This window comes from Geospiza fortis, unplaced genomic scaffold (genome assembly GCF_000277835.1).
Source record: "Geospiza fortis unplaced genomic scaffold, GeoFor_1.0 scaffold657, whole genome shotgun sequence".
NCBI classification, from domain to species: Eukaryota; Metazoa; Chordata; class Aves; order Passeriformes; family Thraupidae; genus Geospiza; species Geospiza fortis.
Window position 1 is genome coordinate 913,609 of NW_005054481.1, and position 18,651 is coordinate 932,259.

The 18,651-nt window shown below is 44.3% G+C and overlaps 1 protein-coding gene across 3 annotated transcripts in view; it reads left to right on the top strand.

The window, feature by feature from the left end:
* The first annotated feature begins 1,965 nt into the window (after positions 1-1,965).
* Positions 1,966-18,651, top strand: part of NDRG3 (NDRG family member 3) — a 32,187-nt gene continuing 15,501 nt past the window's right edge. For 2 of the 3 annotated variants that reach the window (XM_031063092.1, XM_031063094.1), the window contains exons 1-2: positions 7,229-7,318; positions 7,569-7,604. In XM_031063092.1, the coding sequence (XP_030918952.1) occupies positions 7,244-7,318; positions 7,569-7,604 (111 nt within the window). In that variant the 5' untranslated portion in view covers positions 7,229-7,243. Of the gene's footprint in view, positions 2,078-7,228; positions 7,319-7,568; positions 7,605-18,651 lie in introns of those variants that run through there. The other variant, XM_005428382.2, reaches the window with a different exon arrangement.

Consider the following 18,651-nt stretch of genomic DNA (forward strand, 5'->3'; position numbering starts at 1 on the left):
TAGGCAAAAATGCAAGGTGTGAACTCAAGGTTCAGGAAAACTCCCATGTATATAAAAACCCACAGAAAAAGGTGGCTGGTGTGTGCACAGTTTTTTCGTTCCTTTGGGTAGAGTGGACAACTTCTTTTTCTCTTGGGTGACCCCAAGAATAAGTATGACCTTGTTGCCTGCCACCAGTAGGTGTCTTTTCAAAGGAGCATAAGAGAAGGGATATGCTCTCCCACTAATGAGGTGAAGATGGTCATTCTAGTACTGGGTCACCTGTCTGCACCTTATCTGCAGATAAGCTTTGTGATGCTTGTTTGAAATTCCTTTTGTGTCTGTAACCTCATGTGATGCTGTTCTGGAGAGAACCTGGTAGATGTTGAACTCTTGATCAGTCCCAGTATATATGGAAGTTGTAATTCCTTAGTAGAAATTCATTTTTTTTTAGTTCCATAATATCAGCAGTATGACAGTAAAGAGCTTTCATCTGGGGCTTACAGTGCACTACATAATGGCTCTTACTCCTCTTCTGAATAAAAATTCATTGTGGAGTAAGGGGGCTGTTGCCTGTAGATTAACTGATTTCTTGAAACTCTCACAACTGGTATGTTTACAGCAAAAGAAGTCTGAAAAAAGAAAAATAATTGAGTTTCCCAAAGCTAAAAGAGACAGATGTTCCTATGGCTGATTTTCAGAAGGAAAGGCATTTTGGTTTTATTTGTTTTGTGACAGAATGGCTTCAACCCCCCCCCCCCCAATTAGTTCTGGCACAAAGGGTGCAGCTTTGCAGCATTTGGGGTGAGGGGGACCCCTCCTCCCCAGCACATGTTTGTGTTGAATTAAGGTGGGTGGTGAACACAAGTGTTCTTTTCCCACTCTTTTTCTTCTGTGGTTAGTAGCCTGTAATATCTTAGACAAAGAATTTGATTTGTGACAGTATTCAAAAGTATTTTCGTGGCACACTCAGCTGGTGCCCAGGAAGTCCACCACATGCTTACTTCTGTTCCATCAAATGAAGTTGATGACTTTGTTTATTTCATCTGCAATAATAGGTACAATTTTCCTGAACAACCAGGTAGTCTGCACCACCAGGTGTGGTCATCTCTTGCCAGAACCCTTTTCATGTTGCTTGCAGGTGCTTGCACTAAAAATTCTTCTGTCTAGAAACACAGCTAGAGTGTCTAGAGTAAAAATTAAATGCCTTGTAAACTCAGCCATATTATTAATCCATCTTCATTGCTGTATTTATACTCAAAGATTTCTCCTCTGGCTCCGTGGCAGCAGCAATTTCCCACAGACATATGGAAGCTTCTTATACTGTTGATTACATTTTTTTCTTTCCTTTGCTGACTCTGCACTATCTGATAGAGTGATGGTTTGGGCTGCCAAGCTAACAGTGTTGTCTGCACATGTTTCACTGGACCAGCACTATCTAGGGCGACTTTTATATCTCACCTTGTACAGCAAGGGCTGCCCTGAGTTCTGGGCTCTCTTATGCTCTGCCGGCAAGGAGCGTGGATCTCCACACCTCTGTCTCCTGTGTGTGGATGTGGTTTTGGCTGTATGTCTCAGGAATACAGCACAGCCTTGCCTTTGGTGGCAGGATGCTGGAGTTTGGGTACGTAGGGTATGGCAGGGGAAGTCAGTATTACCACATACTAAACAGTTTGTCACTCTGCTGATCAGGTAATTTCCAGTTTGTTTCCAGACAAGCTACGGCTGAAATATCAGCAATGCATGGAAGTAGATGCAGTTTCTCACTTGAAAGGCCTGAGCTTTCAGTGGGCAGGGCAAGGAGTAACCAGACTGAGACAGTGAGAGCAGCACAGGGTTTGCCTTCTGCATTTACAGGTGCTTTCTGTTGCATCAAGAACCAGCTTCTTGCAGGCTTAATTTGAAGCACAGACAGGTCTAATGAAAAATCTCTCAGCATTCTTTGATTAGCATATCTTGTAATGCTGTTTCTAACAATATGCCTTTGTTTCAGAATCCCTATTTGCTGCTTTGAGGATTAATTGGCTCTACTTCCAGCACAATGGATGAACTCCAGGATGTTCAGCTGACAGAGATCAAGCCACTCCTGAATGACAAGGTAATGCTGGCTGCTGCTTTGTCCTCACAGGTGTACTCAGGATAACTTTGTGTCTGGCAAGGAGCCCTAGCTGCCAGAATCTGTCCACAGATTGAAGTACCTTAAGTACTGAAACCCAGTAAATTCTTCCCCACTCTGGTAATCTACCACCACCCACTCTTCCAAAGTCTCTGGGAAAGACAGACCACAACAATTCAGGTAATTCTGGAGTCCTGGCCAAACAATATGTCGTGCCTGTACTGAGGATTTGCAAAGACTGGACAGCAATTGGAAAGGTGATCCCATTACTGACCTGGTGTAGCTGTAGAACCCCTAATAAGTTTCTCCTTGTTAGAGAAGTGCTGTATTGTATCCTGGTTTTTGTTTGGTTGGTTTTGGGTTGTTGTTGTTTTGTTTTGTTGTTTGGTTTTTTTACTTTTTTTTGTTGAAAATATTCTGTCTTAAATTATCCTTTAGTGTTTTGACCCCTAAAATAGCCCTGTCTCCCTGGATTTAGTAATGGAGAGTAATTTCCTTTTAATGTCTGCAGACCCTAGTTAGAACAGCCCAGATTTATGCAATACTGAGGCTTTGGAAAGTCATTGTGTTGCAGTAGCTGTTTAAGTCTTTCACTCTGTGTTCTGTGGGCTGGGGAAGAGCCATCTGGGCTCAGTGGATTCTGCCACAAACTACTGTTGAGAGTGCCTAAGTTCACTACAGGAAAGATCTAGCACCTTGCATCTGCAGACTGTGATCATGAGCAATGTGGTTTGGTCACTTTCCATAGCTCACAGCCAAGTCTAATGATGTGGGAATGAGTTCCTAAGGCTTTGCTGTTCGATGGCTGATGATCAGGACCTGGCTTGTGCTGCAGAGGGCTGTCTGGTGCTTTGTCCACTCACAGTGTGCTTGCAGAAGACTGCGTTGTCCCCCACAAGATGGGTGAAATCTCTGGAAATCTGCTATGTTTTAATCTGTACTGATAAGTTTTTGCTCATTTCTTTAGTGTTCTAGCATATCTGTTTTTAGTATCTGTGAAATCTAAAAACTCAGCTGAAATCGGCAGTCCAGCTGCCTGATCTGACAGACTAGTGCTGACTACTGGGCTTCCACCATTTTTAAAAAAAAAAGTTCCTGGAAGGGTGAGTCTTGAAAGTACAAAATCAGTGTAGATCAGCAAATAAAAATATGGAATACAGGCTTTGAGGGCAGTTTGTTATTTCAAAACAAGAGAGAAACATTTACAGAAGACAAGTTTCCTAAAGGCAGTGGCCCAGATCTTGCTCATGATTCTCCTGGGATTTTCTGTATTTGAACTGGGTAGATTACCCTTGCTTCAGTCAGCTGACCTAAGTCAGAGACATTGAGGTGTGCCAAATCAAAGTGGTTTTCCCTTTATAAGTTTCCAGTCTTTCTCTCAAGTATTGCCTGGTCAGCCCCATCCAGTTCTTACTGTGGTGTCCATTGTGGTTCAAATGCAGAGTTCTCACCCAAACAGAACACCAAGTGGTGTTAACCAGGGTGCAGAAGGGCACACACAGAATGATTACTTCTTTGCTTAGCTCAGTGTTGAAGTTACAGGAAATTTTTAGTATCTCAGTAGGGAGAAATATAAAGAGTAGCTCCAGAACCATCCTGAGTACTGCATAGGAAGAGAAATATGCTGTGGCTCTCCTTTGCACACTTTTACAAAATGAGGGCCTCAGGGAGCAGCCACTTCCAAGGTCTGGCCCTTATTAGGGCTTTCGAGCTTGAGAAAAAACATGTACTTTTTAGAGATAGTTTATGGAGCATGAGGGTGTGGTGCAATAACCTGCTGTTCTGTGCAACATATTAGAGTCCAAAATCTATTGAGCTGGCAGTTCACTAAGGTTTTTACTGACAGCCCACTTTAGATGTAGGAGTTTGAGCCAAGATGGATTAATGGCCAGAAATAGTACAGTAACACTCTTAGGGTGCTAATGAGTGAGTGCTCATGAAATCCTCAGACACAAAGGCTACTGTACACAGAGAAGGAGCTCTGGTGTCTCAGATTCTTAAACCAGTGGAATTACCAGTGGAAGTGGAAATTGGTTGTATCTTGTTCACTGGTCTGAACTATAGGTAATGCCACTGTGGATCACTGAGTCCTGGCTTTTTTCTGCCTCAAATCAGCAAAAAGTTACAAACTTGACTTTTGAAGAATATAAACACTATTTTGTTTGCGTGTAACTTAATGTTAGTTATTGTGTAACTCATATAAGTGCAGGAAAGTAAAATACATTATGTTTGTTCACCTCATTCAGGCTCACTAAAATGCAGCGACTTTTTACTGGGGACGCAAAGGAACTTCAAATGTTCCCATTTTGTTGAAAGAGAGAGAAAAAGAGAGTATTGCTTGATCAGAAAAACTGTCCCAGTGACGCTTTGTTATTCTGGCACCTTTGACTCCTGTTAATTCAACTTCAGTGAAAAGTTATCGAAATGTCAGAGCCAGATTCAGGAAATGAAATGGGCAGCCCTTAGGCTGGATTAAGTCAGCCAAGGCAGCTCTGTGCTTTGAGGTGCAGCCATGGCATGTTTAGAGGCCTGAAAAACTTGCCTTAAAGTTTCTCAAATTAAGACAATGAATAAATGGTTTAAAGTCAGATTTTCAGTGTGTTAAAATCAAGTACGTGAGAGTCAGGGCACATCAGCTTCTTTTGCCTTATGGTATGCCTTGACAACAAGCGGCCCAATTCAGAGCCTCATTCCTTGCTTTGTGTCATTTCCTCCCCACTCGCTTGGGGAATCTCAGACTTTTCTAAGTACAAATGCAGATCACCTTCTTTTTTACTTAGCATGCACCATCCAAATCCAGTGCCGTATACAGACATTTCGCATTTCTCCATAAAGAAATGGGTGACTGAACTGACCTGCTTCATGAGCTGGTGATGGTGTCAGAAATCTCAATTAATTTCAGGGTCTCAAACTGAAATAAGAGGAGACTGCTTTTTATTTTCTTTTCCCCAGTACTCAGAATTTAGTGGTTTTTGCTGTGTCCTGCTCAAAACATGGCCACAGTTCCATACTTAACACACAGGAGGAAAGAGGGGAATGGATTCTTAAAACAGACTTGCAGATATTTCAAATGTCTCAAAGTGCAGAATATAGGTAGCAACCTTTGTTCTTATTTACAAGGCAAGGCTCTGCAGCAAGGAAAACACAGCCACGTGTTTACACATGGGGAGGAATGAGGGTGCTCAGCCAGAAGGAATGTTTGGAGTGTTTCTGCTGTCCATATGTGATCCTAGTTTTCTCCTATTAATTTTAGTACTAAGGTGCTGTGTTGATTTGGCTCAGCCTGGTTTTTGGTAGTGAGGGGAGGGCCACAGGAGTAGGTTCTGTGAGAAGCTGCTAAAAGCTTCTACCATGTCCAACAGAGCCAATCTCTGATGGCTCTGAAGATGGACATGCTGTTGGCCCAATTAGAGAGGCTGGCAATGCCTCTGTGATGACATAGGTAAGAAGCAAAATTTAAACACGCGTGCGCGCAGCTTTCTCCAGGGGTGGTGAGGCGCCACGGCTGCTGCCGTCCTGGCGCAGCGCGTGGCAAGCCTCTACTGCCTGGCCAACCCCAGCCAGCCGTGTGGTGGAAAGAAGGGCAGGGGCAGTGGCAGCAGCCTCTCCTTCCCAGGCCCTGCAGGAAGTGAGGGGTTAAATAGTGCGGGGCCATGGTGGCCGTCACTGCCGGCTTGGTGGTGGCGGGGCCGCGTGGCCAGCAGCAGAAACATGGTGAGAGACTCCTAGATGAGATTGACCTCTCGGAGCTGCGGGATCCTGTAGGAATCTTTGAATTAGCAGAACTGGTTATCAAAAGCACCTATGAGCACCAGTTTTACTTCCAGTCAGAGAAGAGGAGGAGATAAGCACATGTGAGGGAGAACAACAGGGCAACACCAAGGTCAGTGGAAAAAGAGGGGGAAGAGGTGCTCCAAGTGTCAAAACTGAGATTCCTCTGCAGGCCATGATGAGCACCAAGGTGAAGCAGCTGTGCCCCTGCAGCCCATGAGGTCCATGGGGGATGCAGAGATCCACTCGCAGCCCATTGGTGAAGTGTTCCTGTCCGAGTGGATGGATGCCAAAGAAAGCTGTGATCCAGTGGGAGACCCAAATGGAGAGAGAGCCCCTGCCTCCAGAGACAGAGCCTTTGCTTCCAAACTAGAGCAGCCCATCCTTAGAGGACTGCACCCCGTGGACGAGTGATCCACACTGCAGCAGTATTGGGAAGACAGTTTGCCTGTGGGAGTGACGCATGTCGCAGCAGTTTTGGGCAGACTGCTGCTCATGAGATTAGAGCCACACTGGAGAAGTTCATGGAGAGCTGTCTTCCATGGGAGAGGCCCCATGGCATAGCCAAGAAAAGACTCGTCTTCCTGAGGAAACGAGTGGTGAACTGACCAAAACCCCCATGCCCTGTCTCCTTGCACTGTCAGTGGGAAGGAGGAAGGGGTTGGGGGAAAAACAAGATGTTTTAAAGGCTTCTTTTACCTCTCATTATCCTCCTCTGACTCTGTTAATAATAAATTTACTTTACACCTTTAAATTTGAACCTGTTTTGCCCTTAGAGTGTTTTCTCCCAGTCCTCATGAGTTGAGACTCATGAGCCCTTTGGTAATTTTTTCCCCTCTCCTCTGCCCAGATGAGAACAAGAGAGGGTGAATGAATGGCTTTCATGGGTGCCTGGCATTTGGCCAGTATCAAGTCACAATGGGTGCTATGCCTAAAACACATCTCTAAGCTGGTCTGCCATCCCAAATGGTTTACTCAGCCTTCTGCTGATAGCTGTCAGTGATGTAACCTAGTGTGGTTAGAGACAGTGTTTCACAAAGCACATAGGCACATGGACAAGTTCCTGCAGATCTTCTAACCTGCAGGATGCCGAGTGGGTGCTGTACTGACTGTGCTCACCTGCATGCAAGGGGTTACCCTCTGGTAAGAGTCAGTGATGAGTTACTGCATGCAGTTCCCATGGACTCAGATTTCAGGAGCTTGCAGGTCCCTGTGTCTGTCATGGAACAATCCCATACCTGCAGCAATGGCTGCACAGAAGCTGACTGAATGGCTTGTTTTCCTGCACTCAGTATGTGAGATCCCAGGAGTAGTCCTTTAGGAGTTTTGTATCCAAATTGTTAGTGGACACCAGGAATAGACAAAACCCAGTTCCATATGCAGCCCAGCTGTGGCCAATGTCCTTCCTATGTGCATCTGTCCCTGCTTGAACACTCTCAGCTATACACACAGGTACTCACTTCCCTTGGTTGGTAGCCTCCCTACAGCCCTAGGACCTTGTTGTATAGGAATGGGCAGATCTTGCATGGAGTTTGCTTGTACAGATCTTGCATTTGACTGCTTACCTGACTGCAGCCAGTCTTAACTGTGCTATAACAGAGTTCTCTATGGGAAGCTTTCATGCTGTTATTGAGAGTGTTCTGGAGCATTGTGCTGATCTCCTTTTTTCTTTTTTTTCTTTTTTCCTGTTTTTTATTAACAGAATGCAGCTCGCAACTTCCAGGACTTCGACTGTCAGGTAAGATCATGTGTAGGGAGACAGGATCAGTTGGTAACTCCCCATAGCTCAGCAGTAATGTTGAGAGAGATGATTTTAAATTTAGCTCCTGTTAAGGTTTGTTCAATAAGAACTGGAATATATCCAGTGTCGGAAATTGCCTTTCACTCTTTCATGCCAAAGCAGCATGAAGGTTCTGAGTTCTGAGGTGCTGACTGCTCTGCCAAGGCTGCACAACACCTTGCAGGATGGCTGGTCTCCTGAATAACAGTTTATTGGAAAAATGCAGTGTGCTGAAGAACTGCAGTTCTTTCACGTCCCATCTGGTTCACTGGCTCGGAAAGGAGGAGCTTGCATGCTCTACCTACTTGTCTTGAGAGGAGAGGGAAGTGAGAGAGCTGCCCCAGGTACAGCACACTGCTTTGCTGGGCCTGTTTTGACACAGCCATGGTTGTTTACCAGGATTGATGGTACAGAGGTGAGCCCAATGGCTCTGCTTGCCATAGGAATAATCCTTTTGTAGAAGTGATTGCTCCACCAGCATCTAAGACAGAGGACATGCTCTGTGATAGGCAGAACAGAGCACTGAGATTCTCTGGGGCATTTTGTGGAGCACAGGCTCATTTCCCATACCAGATTATCCTGCTGCCTTCTCACTGAGCACATGGGCATGCTTCTAGTGGCTATTGTTCCTCTCTAGCAGTTGGAGGCTGCTGTGTCTGTAGTCCTCTGCTCAGCACAGGGCAGGTCATACAGCACTGCTGTAGCACACTAGGGGCTGGCAACATCATGATAAATTTACTAGAAGTCTGTTGATGTAGGCAGTTCCAGGAAACCATTTGCAAGCCTGTGCACAGCAGGGATGTAGTAAATACAGTCCTGTGAAGGTAGTCCATATTTTTTCCTTCTCTGGAAAGCAGAAGTAGTGTTAAGCAATGATTTTTCTTTTGAAATAAAGTTAGATAATTGGTTTAAAACACTTTCCTGTACTGTCATGTCTCCATCTATCTGTATCTTCTCTTACATTTAGAGGTAAAGATTGCTCCCATGTCAGATGGGTAATGGGTAAAAATAGGTGCAATGCCTTTGAGTAACTGTAAACAGTAAGCAGAGGTGGTCTATGTGCCTACTGTGGTCTATGTGCCAGGATTGGGAAGAATATGAATATATTGTTTATTGGCCTCTGCTGCCAGTTCTCTACTGACCCACCAAAGCTCTGGACGTGCCCACAGCTTGCCTGGCTGTGAGCAGCATGGTTTGAGGGAGCCAGAGCAGAGTGGGAAGGTGGGAAAGAGGCCCTGGCACAGAGCTGTGTGTAGCTGCTGCCTTTTGGCTCTACACTTTCCCTCAACAAGGAAAGCCTCTTTGGACTTTTCTTTAAACAGAGCCCCAGATCGGAAGCTGGGCAAACCCCACAGAAACCTGGCACTGCAGTCACCATGCTGCACACTCAGCATGTCCCAGAGCTGTGGTTGTCCTCTCCAGGGCTGAGCTTTGGGAAAAGCTGGGTGGTCTGCAGCCAGGGAGTGGTACTCTGGGGAGTGCTGGGCCAGGAAGGACAGGCTTGTTGCTTCTGTGCTTTACTATAGATCACCAGTGAGCTGGTGGTCATGGCAACAGTGGGGCAGGAGGCAAGATGTTCTTTCTGGGAAACCATGTAATTAATGTAGAATACCTTTTTTTTTTTTTTTTTTTTTTTTTTTTAGCAAGATGTTAACACGGTGTCTCTCATGACTGTAAATATTGTCCCAGCCTCACCTTCCTCCAGCATCTCTCCCTGCAAGGTGTAGTTTCGGGGCACACCTGGCTTGAAATTCCCCCCACATCATAGCTGGAAAGTACTGCAAGGGCTGGTTTAAGTCTCTGAAATCTGCCAGAGAGGATGGATGCTGTGTTGGATCCTTGGGTTTTCTGTCTCAGTTGCTAGTACCAGGAACTGTGCTTACACATGGAGACTGAGCTTGTGTCCTGTGAAAGATTACTGCTGCTTTTTAATTTAGCAAAGCACATCTGGCTGCCACATCCAGGCCTCTGTGAAACTTGTGTGGCTTTACCAGTGTCAGGGGAATTTGAAGTGAAGGAGGTTACCAGGGCTTTCAGAGGAAGGGACATCCTCTTGTGCCCCACCCACTTAGGCTGGGGCAGTGTTTTAATTTGTCCTGAGTTTCACAGGGAGGAAGAGCCTTGGGGAGGATTTCAGTTTGACAAGAATAGGCACAAACTGGCCACAGACTGATGAAAGCTGATAACTGGAAGATGATTTCCAGTTACAGTGCAGTGAAGCTCTCAATCAGCTTCCAATAGCAGCAACATCTGCAAGGACCCCGGTGAGTTTTAAGGCAAAATTTAAAGAATTTGTGAGATAGATTTTATTATCTTATACAGTGTAGTGTTTACAATATGAGACCATGGCATCAGTGTTGCGAGATCTGCATTTCACACCTTTTTATTTTTCTAATAGTTGAAGAAAAGCTGTTTTAAATGGAGTTAAAGCTGTAGTTTTGACTGGGGCTGACCACATCCTGAGCTGTGCTTGCAGGGCTGCAGACAGTGCAGTGAGGGAAAGGGGTGGTGAGGGAAGGGTGAGCCTCTGTCAGCACTGTTGATAACCCTGTCAGCAGTGCAAATCCAATGTGTTTCCTGTTGGAACACATCCTGTTTTATTTGTCTGTATTACTCTGTGCCCTTGGCCTTGAGGTCATTTGCTGTAACTCTATGCTAGAATTTCACAGAGTGTGCTGAGTTGGAAGGGACCCACAAGAATCATTGAGTCCAACTCTTAAGTGAATGGCCCATATTGAACCCACCATCTCTGGTGTTATTAGCACCATGCTCTTAACCAACTGAACTAACCTCAGGGTCCCAGCTCCTTCCAGGACTGACTGATGTTCCTGCCCTAGCTTCTCCTTGGATACAACCAGAGTAACAGCCACCCTCAGTGTTAGTTGTGTGGTGCTTTTAGACCTCCCTCTGTCTGAAATTTGGAATTTCAAAATATTCTCCACAGCTGGGCCATGCTTATGAATGGGAGAAGTGTTTAATCCCATCTCAGGAACATGTCATTAGCACTGTCACTGACTCTAGGAGGTGTGTAGGACCAGGCACACAGGTTCCCCACACTATTTTCTGTATATTTGACATGTGTTACTTTTCATTGGAACATGTATATTTAAGGTTTGTAAGGTCTTTCCTTTGGTGAAAAGGGGTAATGCCATTGTGAATTTCTATTAATTTCCCTGTATGTTTAGTTTTATTTTTGAGTAACTTTCCAGGATCAGATCAGAGCAAAGTCAACAGCGCAAGTTTCTTCTTCTTCCTACTTCTGAAGTTTGTTATTCTGGGGTGAATGTATGTGAGGAAGCTTTTAGCTTTTCTGGTGCAGCTGACTTCCAGATACAGCTGTCCTGGTTTTCTTAAACTGTTCATATGCAAGCAACAAAAGCTAACCCTGATACATAACAGATTGCCTGGGTGTCAGTAAACAACCCCACATAATCTGGTAGCTGCAGTGGAGATGAAGTGGAGAGCTGGCACGGGGGCTCAGCAGTCTTTATCAATATGAATTTAGGTTATTCTCAGAACTAAAAAACATTAACCTAAATCTGAGACCTACATTTTACTTGAAAGCAGTATGAACCCTAATGAAGTCTAGGCTTGGCTTTTTCCAATGTCCATGGGCAGATGGTCAAATAAATGGTCTGGAATGCTGATGGACAGATGGTGTGGTGATCTCTTAATTAATCTGCACTGTTAATAGAGCTGTGCCTGTGCTTTTATTATTATCTGCAGACCCTCTGCTGCTTTCAGGAGTAGATGTTCTGTCTCAGCCTACAGCTCTCTCTTCTTTTCCAGATTATTTGCTTTAAATAGAAATGAAGGAATATGCTGATATATTTGTAAAACTACCCAACTAAACCTGTGTTATGTTTCAGTCTGAAATAAGATGGCATTTGATCTGATTAGTTGATTTGATCATTTGAGCTGCCTCTACTGCTTCCCACCAACAGGAAGGCAGAGAAGTGTTTGGCTTTTCAGCACACACCATGCAGAAGTGGACTTGGAGTGTGGAGGTGGTCTGCGATTTGGCTGAGTATTTGCAGAAAGCTCTTGAGGAGGAGGTGTGAATAAGTAAGTCCAGGACATGCAGGGTTCATCTGAAACAGAAAGGACAAGGCATGCATAAACCCATGGAGGAAAGAAATTGTCTGGTATAAAAATGTGCTGTCTTGCTGGCATTAATGGAAACTGTGGAGTTACTCAGTTGCTTGTGCCCGGAGTAAAACACGGCACAATGTTTGCAGAGTTAATGTCAGACCTTGATAAGGAATTTTTTGCCACTTACTTTTACTGAAAGTGTCACTTTTCAATAAGCACATGTTTGTACTGATTCAGTTTTGGAGAAGTTCTTTTGCAAGTATGTAAACTTAAAAGTAGTTTGAAGCTTTTTGAATATGCATTTTTAAAAGTTTGCTTATCCTTGCCTAGTCTCTTCACTTTATTTTTACTTGCTCTGCTCTCAAAAAGGATATGTGCTGCTGAGAGGTTATTGACATATTCCACTGTGTGCATTTCCTGATGTTGGAGGGGTTGAATCGAAACTGTCCTCATTTTTTGAAACTGTGTTCATTTTTCATTTAAGACAGCTTGTGAATACTACCCTGTGACATTGATTACAAGATGTTTTAAGGCATCTTCTGTTTACTGTGCTGAGATAAAATAGACTGTTAGCACTTTTGAAGAAGGGTTTGCTTTCTTTGTGTGAATAATGGGAGCTGTTCTCATCCCTATTGAAACATTTTGTCTGGGATATTGAGGGCCATTTTCCTCTGATTTGTACAACGAGTTCTTTTGATTAAAGTTCTAGAGTGAAATTAATTAGAACACATAAGATGTTTTGATCTAGAAAGCAAGTCTATTTAATACCTGCTAGATTAATGCTGCTCCTAATCTTATTAAAACTAGCATCACCACTAAAGTACTGGTTTTGACTTCTGACATCACAGCAAAAAACACTGTAAAGATAACAATTACTAAAATAGAATTTTATTTTGGCCTCATTTTTTTGCATAATTTATGTTTCTTGGGAAGCTTTTCCTGTGATTCCTCCCATCTGGTTTTCTGTCTAAAAGCTCACTTTTTTTGTAAAACTGCCATGTTGAGTTCTGAAAAGTTTTAACTAGCTGGACTTGGACTGAAACATGACTCTTACTTCTAAATGTATGTGCACAGTCCTTCCCTGGGGTTTACATAAACATTAGTTTTGCTTTCTGTATTCTGTGATAACAGTGTGCCGAAGGGGTGATTATGCATTTGTAATATTTGAAGTTCCTGTACTTTTTATGTTCTTGTGAGTGAGTTTTTAGAGCAAAGCAAATAAACGTGCTTTAGGTTGAGCCATTTTCATCCATTATGCAACATCCATTAATGGTATTTCCCAGCAATTAATGAGTAACTGTACTACCAGGTTTAATTCAATGCAGTTCTAGTTCCCAGGGATGTGGAAAAGTTGGAGACACAGAACACAGCCCCACATTCTCTTCTTCAAGAGATTTTAAGATGTTCACTGTCTTGAGCAAGGTACTCAGACTGGGTATGCAGACTGGGACATCATATCAGTAGGAGGACTGTCCTTGGCTAGAAACATGGCCCTTGGCTTACCTTCCAGGTTCCTTGAGGAGTTAAGGTGGTCTGGGGTCTAGCAGTCTCACAAACTATTTCAGGCTCACCTGTGTATTAGCACATTCAGATTTCTGTTGTGCAGGCTTCAGGTTTACAAAGGCTATGTGTCTGCAGGTGGTGGCATCTTTAGTCCGCTGCCCAAGGGATGGGAGAGAGCCAGAGGTTCTCTGTTCTGTTTGCAGCCCAGGGGGAAGGCTGCAGTCTCACACTCTGCTGTCTCAGAACAACAGTGCAGAATGCCCCTGTGCCAGCCCTGCACAGAGCAGAGCTCAGCTGCCATGGTTTAATTCACCCTGAACTATTACAGATCTAGGCAGGTCCAGTTTCCTGCCTTAGGTGGGGAAGGGGGGGATCTACTCTCAGAGCAGGAGTAAGAGGAACCATGTATTCCTCAGTCTGTGCTGGGTGCCTTGCTCATGACACTGGGTACTTAACTGGAGCGCAAGAAAGTTGTGGTTTTAACTGCTTCTTGTAACTCATGGGCAGGGGCAGGGCAGGAGATGGAGAAGTGCATCTTTCTACATCTCAGACATGTTGTCATGAATTGCTTACTGGTCTCAGCATTGCATGGTTGTAGGGGTTTGTGATTTCTGCTTTGGGAGCACAAACCCAACCTGTCAGCCATGCTTGTGTTGTAGCTCACTTGACTGAGTTCCTTTGACTGCAAAGCCAATGTCTATTCTCTGGCAGGATCTGTGTTTGGAAGTGACTTGCCAGTTCTTGCTGGCTGACACTGAGCATTAGCAAGGGTCACAGAGAGGGAGTGGGTCCATCCTTCACCGTCACCTGCCTTTGGAACAGGTGCTTGTAACTCTGTCTCCTGATGCTTTTGAGTTTGTGTAAGCAGATTGAATATCTCATTCTTCTGCTGCTCTCAATTCTCACTCAGAATTTCTCTTATTTAACACTTAATCCAATTACACAGAGTGCCAGAAACTATTGCTTGCCTGCATAGATCATATTATGTTTTCTGTTAATAAATTCCTGCTCTGTATGGAAGTGACCAATTTACTTCAAGACGTTGTTTTAAATCTGATTTTGATTTGCTTCCTATGCAGCCATCTCCTTCAACTCTACAATTTCCAAAATAATTTTGCACTGAGAAGGAGCTGGGAAGCACTCAGCTGCCAGCTGCCTTAAGGTTGGCAGTATTATAATGGGAAGAGTTACCAGGTGGTGATGTTTTACAGTCTTAAATATTTTTTTCTTATCTTACAGTCATAGTTTATGGTATTGTTTTAGTAATGTGTAGAAATTTGAGGGCAGCTCTTGCCGAGAGGAAGACAATGGAGTCTCTGTTTTAGTCTCTCCGTAGTTAGTGGCTGGGATAGGCTGCTCCAGGAGCATGACATGGTTGGTTTTCACCTTTGCCAGGACTGGCAAAGATGATGTAAAGTAAATAGCTGTAGCCACAGAGTCAGTGAAAACGGGAGAGCCTGCTCTGAGTAATCTGCATCTCTTCCACCTTACAGCAAAGCAGCAGAGGCAGTTCTCTTTGCCTTAGGTGAACCCAGAACTGAATATCCTTAAGTTGAAAGATTTTTGGGGATGTTTCTAGCCCTATGCTACTTCAGATATTCAGCAAGCTTGAGCAGAGTACAAGCAACAGATGCTTTGCTGCTCTGTGTTCTCCCATGTTTTCATGTTAGAAAAAATTTTTGAAGAGATTTCACAATGTGTTCTTTATTGCCAATCTCCAAATCAAATAAAATCCCAATTTTTAAGGAACTAATTTTGAACTTTGAGAGCTTCACATTGGGAGTAAAACTCATCTGGTAATGCCAAAAAAGAAGCTTAATAAATTAGTCATGAAAAGCACTGGTAATATGAATTCTAGTCATTAATCATTCCCACCGTGAAACAAATGGTTTCTTCAACCTTTAATAACCTTTAAAACTTAAGTACTGGATCACACTGTGACCTGGGTTTGTGGGAGCATAGCTGGAATTTGGACTGCTACCTCTGCTTCCTGTGAGTTTCTGGAGCTCAAGCATTGAGAACCTCTGGAGCTGCCGTTGGATGCCTCACTCCTTCACTCAGAATGTTTTTTCTCAATATGGGAATTTTTTTGTGGTGTTAAGGAAACTTCCCTGTCCAGTCCCCCCAGAGCTACTCTGGTAGTCACTCGCACCACCTGAACTGGGACCAAGCTTCTGGCAGCTCACATCCCACACTCAGTCACAGCAGGTTTCTTACTGCTTCTACCCCAGGTTTTCCATAGCAGAGTCACAGATGTCCAGATCCCTAAGATAATTTAATCATGGTACAAAAGCTAAATAGCAAAGCAACAAAGAGCTCGAGCTGGTGCCTCCAAAGAGGGACCCCAAACAGAGGATCCCCTGGGGTTTCATCACTTCACAGCACAGGGAAGGTCTGAGGGTCCTCAGCTGCTGCAGTGTCTCTGAGTCTGGGTCCCCTCTCTTGGCCGCAGGTCCTTGGCCCCTTTTCTGCAAAGGTTCTTCAGTTTATGGCCTCTTGCTGCGAGCTTAGGCTCCTGCCCCTCCAGAGCTCAACCAGCAGTTCCATTGCAGCTACACCTGAAGCTACTGGCACTGAATGGATTCTTTACAGGTGGAACCTGTCAGTGGCACTGTAATTGTTTCCCTCTCTGGCCAAAGGCAGAGGGTCGCAGTCAGAAATGGTTCCTACATTTGAACCTTTTTACCATGTGTCTACTTCTTTCTGTAATCAGTCCCACAGTAGATTTAGGCTTTGTCAGTCATAGTTGGGTGTGGGTTTTCCTCTTGAGTTTGAGAAACATTCAGAAGTGTTAAGGGCAAATGGAGTAATGTCCTGGCTTTATCTGACCAGCAAATGCCCAGCAAGGAATGCCTTCCAGCAGTTACTGTCTGAGTTTGATCTCAGATATTTTAAAGTTTCTCTTGGGTTGTGTTTTACCACTTTCCAGTATCTGAGCCACTATGGTTCACACACACTTCTGAAGTGCAGGGCTCTTTGATCAAGAGCAGAGATTCTCAGGAGCTGGCACTATAGAGATTATAGCAAAACTCACAGGACAGTGAACCCAACCCTGCACTCCTGCCTACAGATTTCTGTAAGACCATCAGCTCACTGGACATGGGGCAGGGCAGAGGGACAGGAGAAAGACTCTTTCCAGTAGCACTTCATCATGAAGTCAGCCAATCAAAGTTGCATCTGTTACATGGTAACAACACTGCATTTTGGCCACAAACTTCTATGGAGCAGCAGGTTAAGGAGCTCCAGAGCATGAGAAGCCATCGTTGATATTATTCTGAGGGCAGAGAAATGTATTCTGTGCCTTCCAAGAGCTGCTCTGCGATGGGAACCATAATGTATTCCAGATCAACATCCTTGGGGAAAAGGAAAAAACTAACCAGCAAACCACAGAAAACTTCACTAGTTTTGTACTCGAAGTTCAGAACAAAGCCTGCACAGAAATAGAGAAGATTGTTGAGCATAAATTGAGCAGAGAGCACGTGCCCACTATCCATTGCAGCAGAGACAAGGAATGGTGCCAGAAAGCCATCATGTCTAACAGAAGGGCAGGGAGGTTATCGTAAACAAAGCATTTTTTAAAAAGCTAGAGAAAATGGAAGAGGTTATGAACTCTAACAGGTTAAATATATGAACAGAGGGGATTTTGAGAGATGATTTGCAAAGGGGAAAAACCCAACTTTCTTGTTTCAGATCTGTCAAAATGGAAACTGGAAAAGAGGCTTACAGCTAGTCATAGCAGAAAAACTAAACATAATTTTTTCTGCATGCAGGCTTGGCACAGAGCAATTCACAGAGTGCACTGTGCTGGAATGCTCTTTGTGGGGAGTCAGCGCAGATCCTGCCTTACCCCACAGTGCCTGCTGCAGAGGCTCTACAAAAATAACATTTATGCATTTGTAGCAGGTTGCCAGAACTGGAAGTATCAACCCAGGAGTTTTAAATAAGTTTAAAGAATAAATGGTTGAGGCGTTAAGTGAGAGGTTATGCTCCTCTGTTGAACCTGCCATGGTGCCCAATGATTCAGCTGCCAGACATTTTATAAGACAGATCAGAATTCAGAGGAATTCTGGAAATTCACTGACCAACTATACCAGACAGACTGATACAATTAGCAGAGTACAGTGGATCAATGACACTGATAAATATTGGGAAAGGGTAATGTAAGTTTTTAAATGGAAGAAGTCCTGCTCTGCAGAGCTGTTGGAATTCTTCATATGAATCAGTAGTGATATAAATAAAGATAATTCAGTCAATGCAGCCTATTTGGATTTCCAAGAGACAGGACCAAGAAGAGTCTTAAGACATATCTCTTAAGGGACTTAGGAGACCATGCACTCAGAAAAGAAGTCCACTGATGGATGAAATACTTACTAAAAAAACCCAGCATTTGTCTTCACAGTCAAGATCACTTGAGGAGCACTGTGGAGGTCTGTACTGGGATCTGTGCTGCTTAAATATACTCTTTAGAGGTATGGAAAAAGTGATGGAAGGTGCACTGACAAAACTTACCTGCCTTTGGGTAAACAAAATGTGCTGCACATTGAGTCAAACCTTCCTAGAGTGGAAAATGAAAGCATGGGCTCAGAGCAGATGATAACCCGGAGGCGTAGCACCTTAACATTGCAGGGAATGAGTGACAATGTCAGCACAGGGCTTGTGGCTTTCAGCAAAGCAAATAAATCCTTGTTCATCAGGAACAGAGAACAAAGCAACTCCATTGTGCTGCTTTGTGCATCCACAACATGTGCCTACATGCGTTTGGCATCCTGCCGGGCCCCTTGGCTCAGCAAGGACAGAGCTCCCTGTGGCAGTTTTGGAGGACCAGCAGTATGGTCAGGGTCAGCTGCTGTACCAGGGCTGGCTGGATAGTCGCAAGCACATCAGCCCAGAAAGAAGCATGTGAGGGGCACGAGCTGTTAGGGTATCGCTTCTGGGGAGTATGGAAATGGGGTCAGTTGCTCCCCAGCTTCCAAACCAAAGGCAAGGGGATCTCATGCAAAATCAGCAGATACGAGATGGGGAATTATGTGGTTCTTTACACATTAATAAGGTTCTGCTGCTCTGGTCACAGGGGGAGAGCGGTACCAAAAGCACAAGTGTTGGGCAGTTGCAGCCCCATCCTCAGGAAGTTGAAAACCACACCTCCAGTTAAGGAAGTCTTACTGGACCTACAGATTGCCGGAAGCTGGGAAGTTACAAGATGGGAAACTGTTACAAGATGCAAGTGTTTGAGAACTCGTGTCACTTTATCCTTTTCTATGAGCACAGGCTCCTGAAGTCATCCCAGCAGGCTACAGGTGCAGCTGGTCTCCATGCCTTCTGTTCTTCCTTCATCATTGCTCTTCTCATTCCCAACCTCCAGGCACTGCTGGTGTTTGAAGCTATGAATCCCAGGTGCTCCAGGTGGATC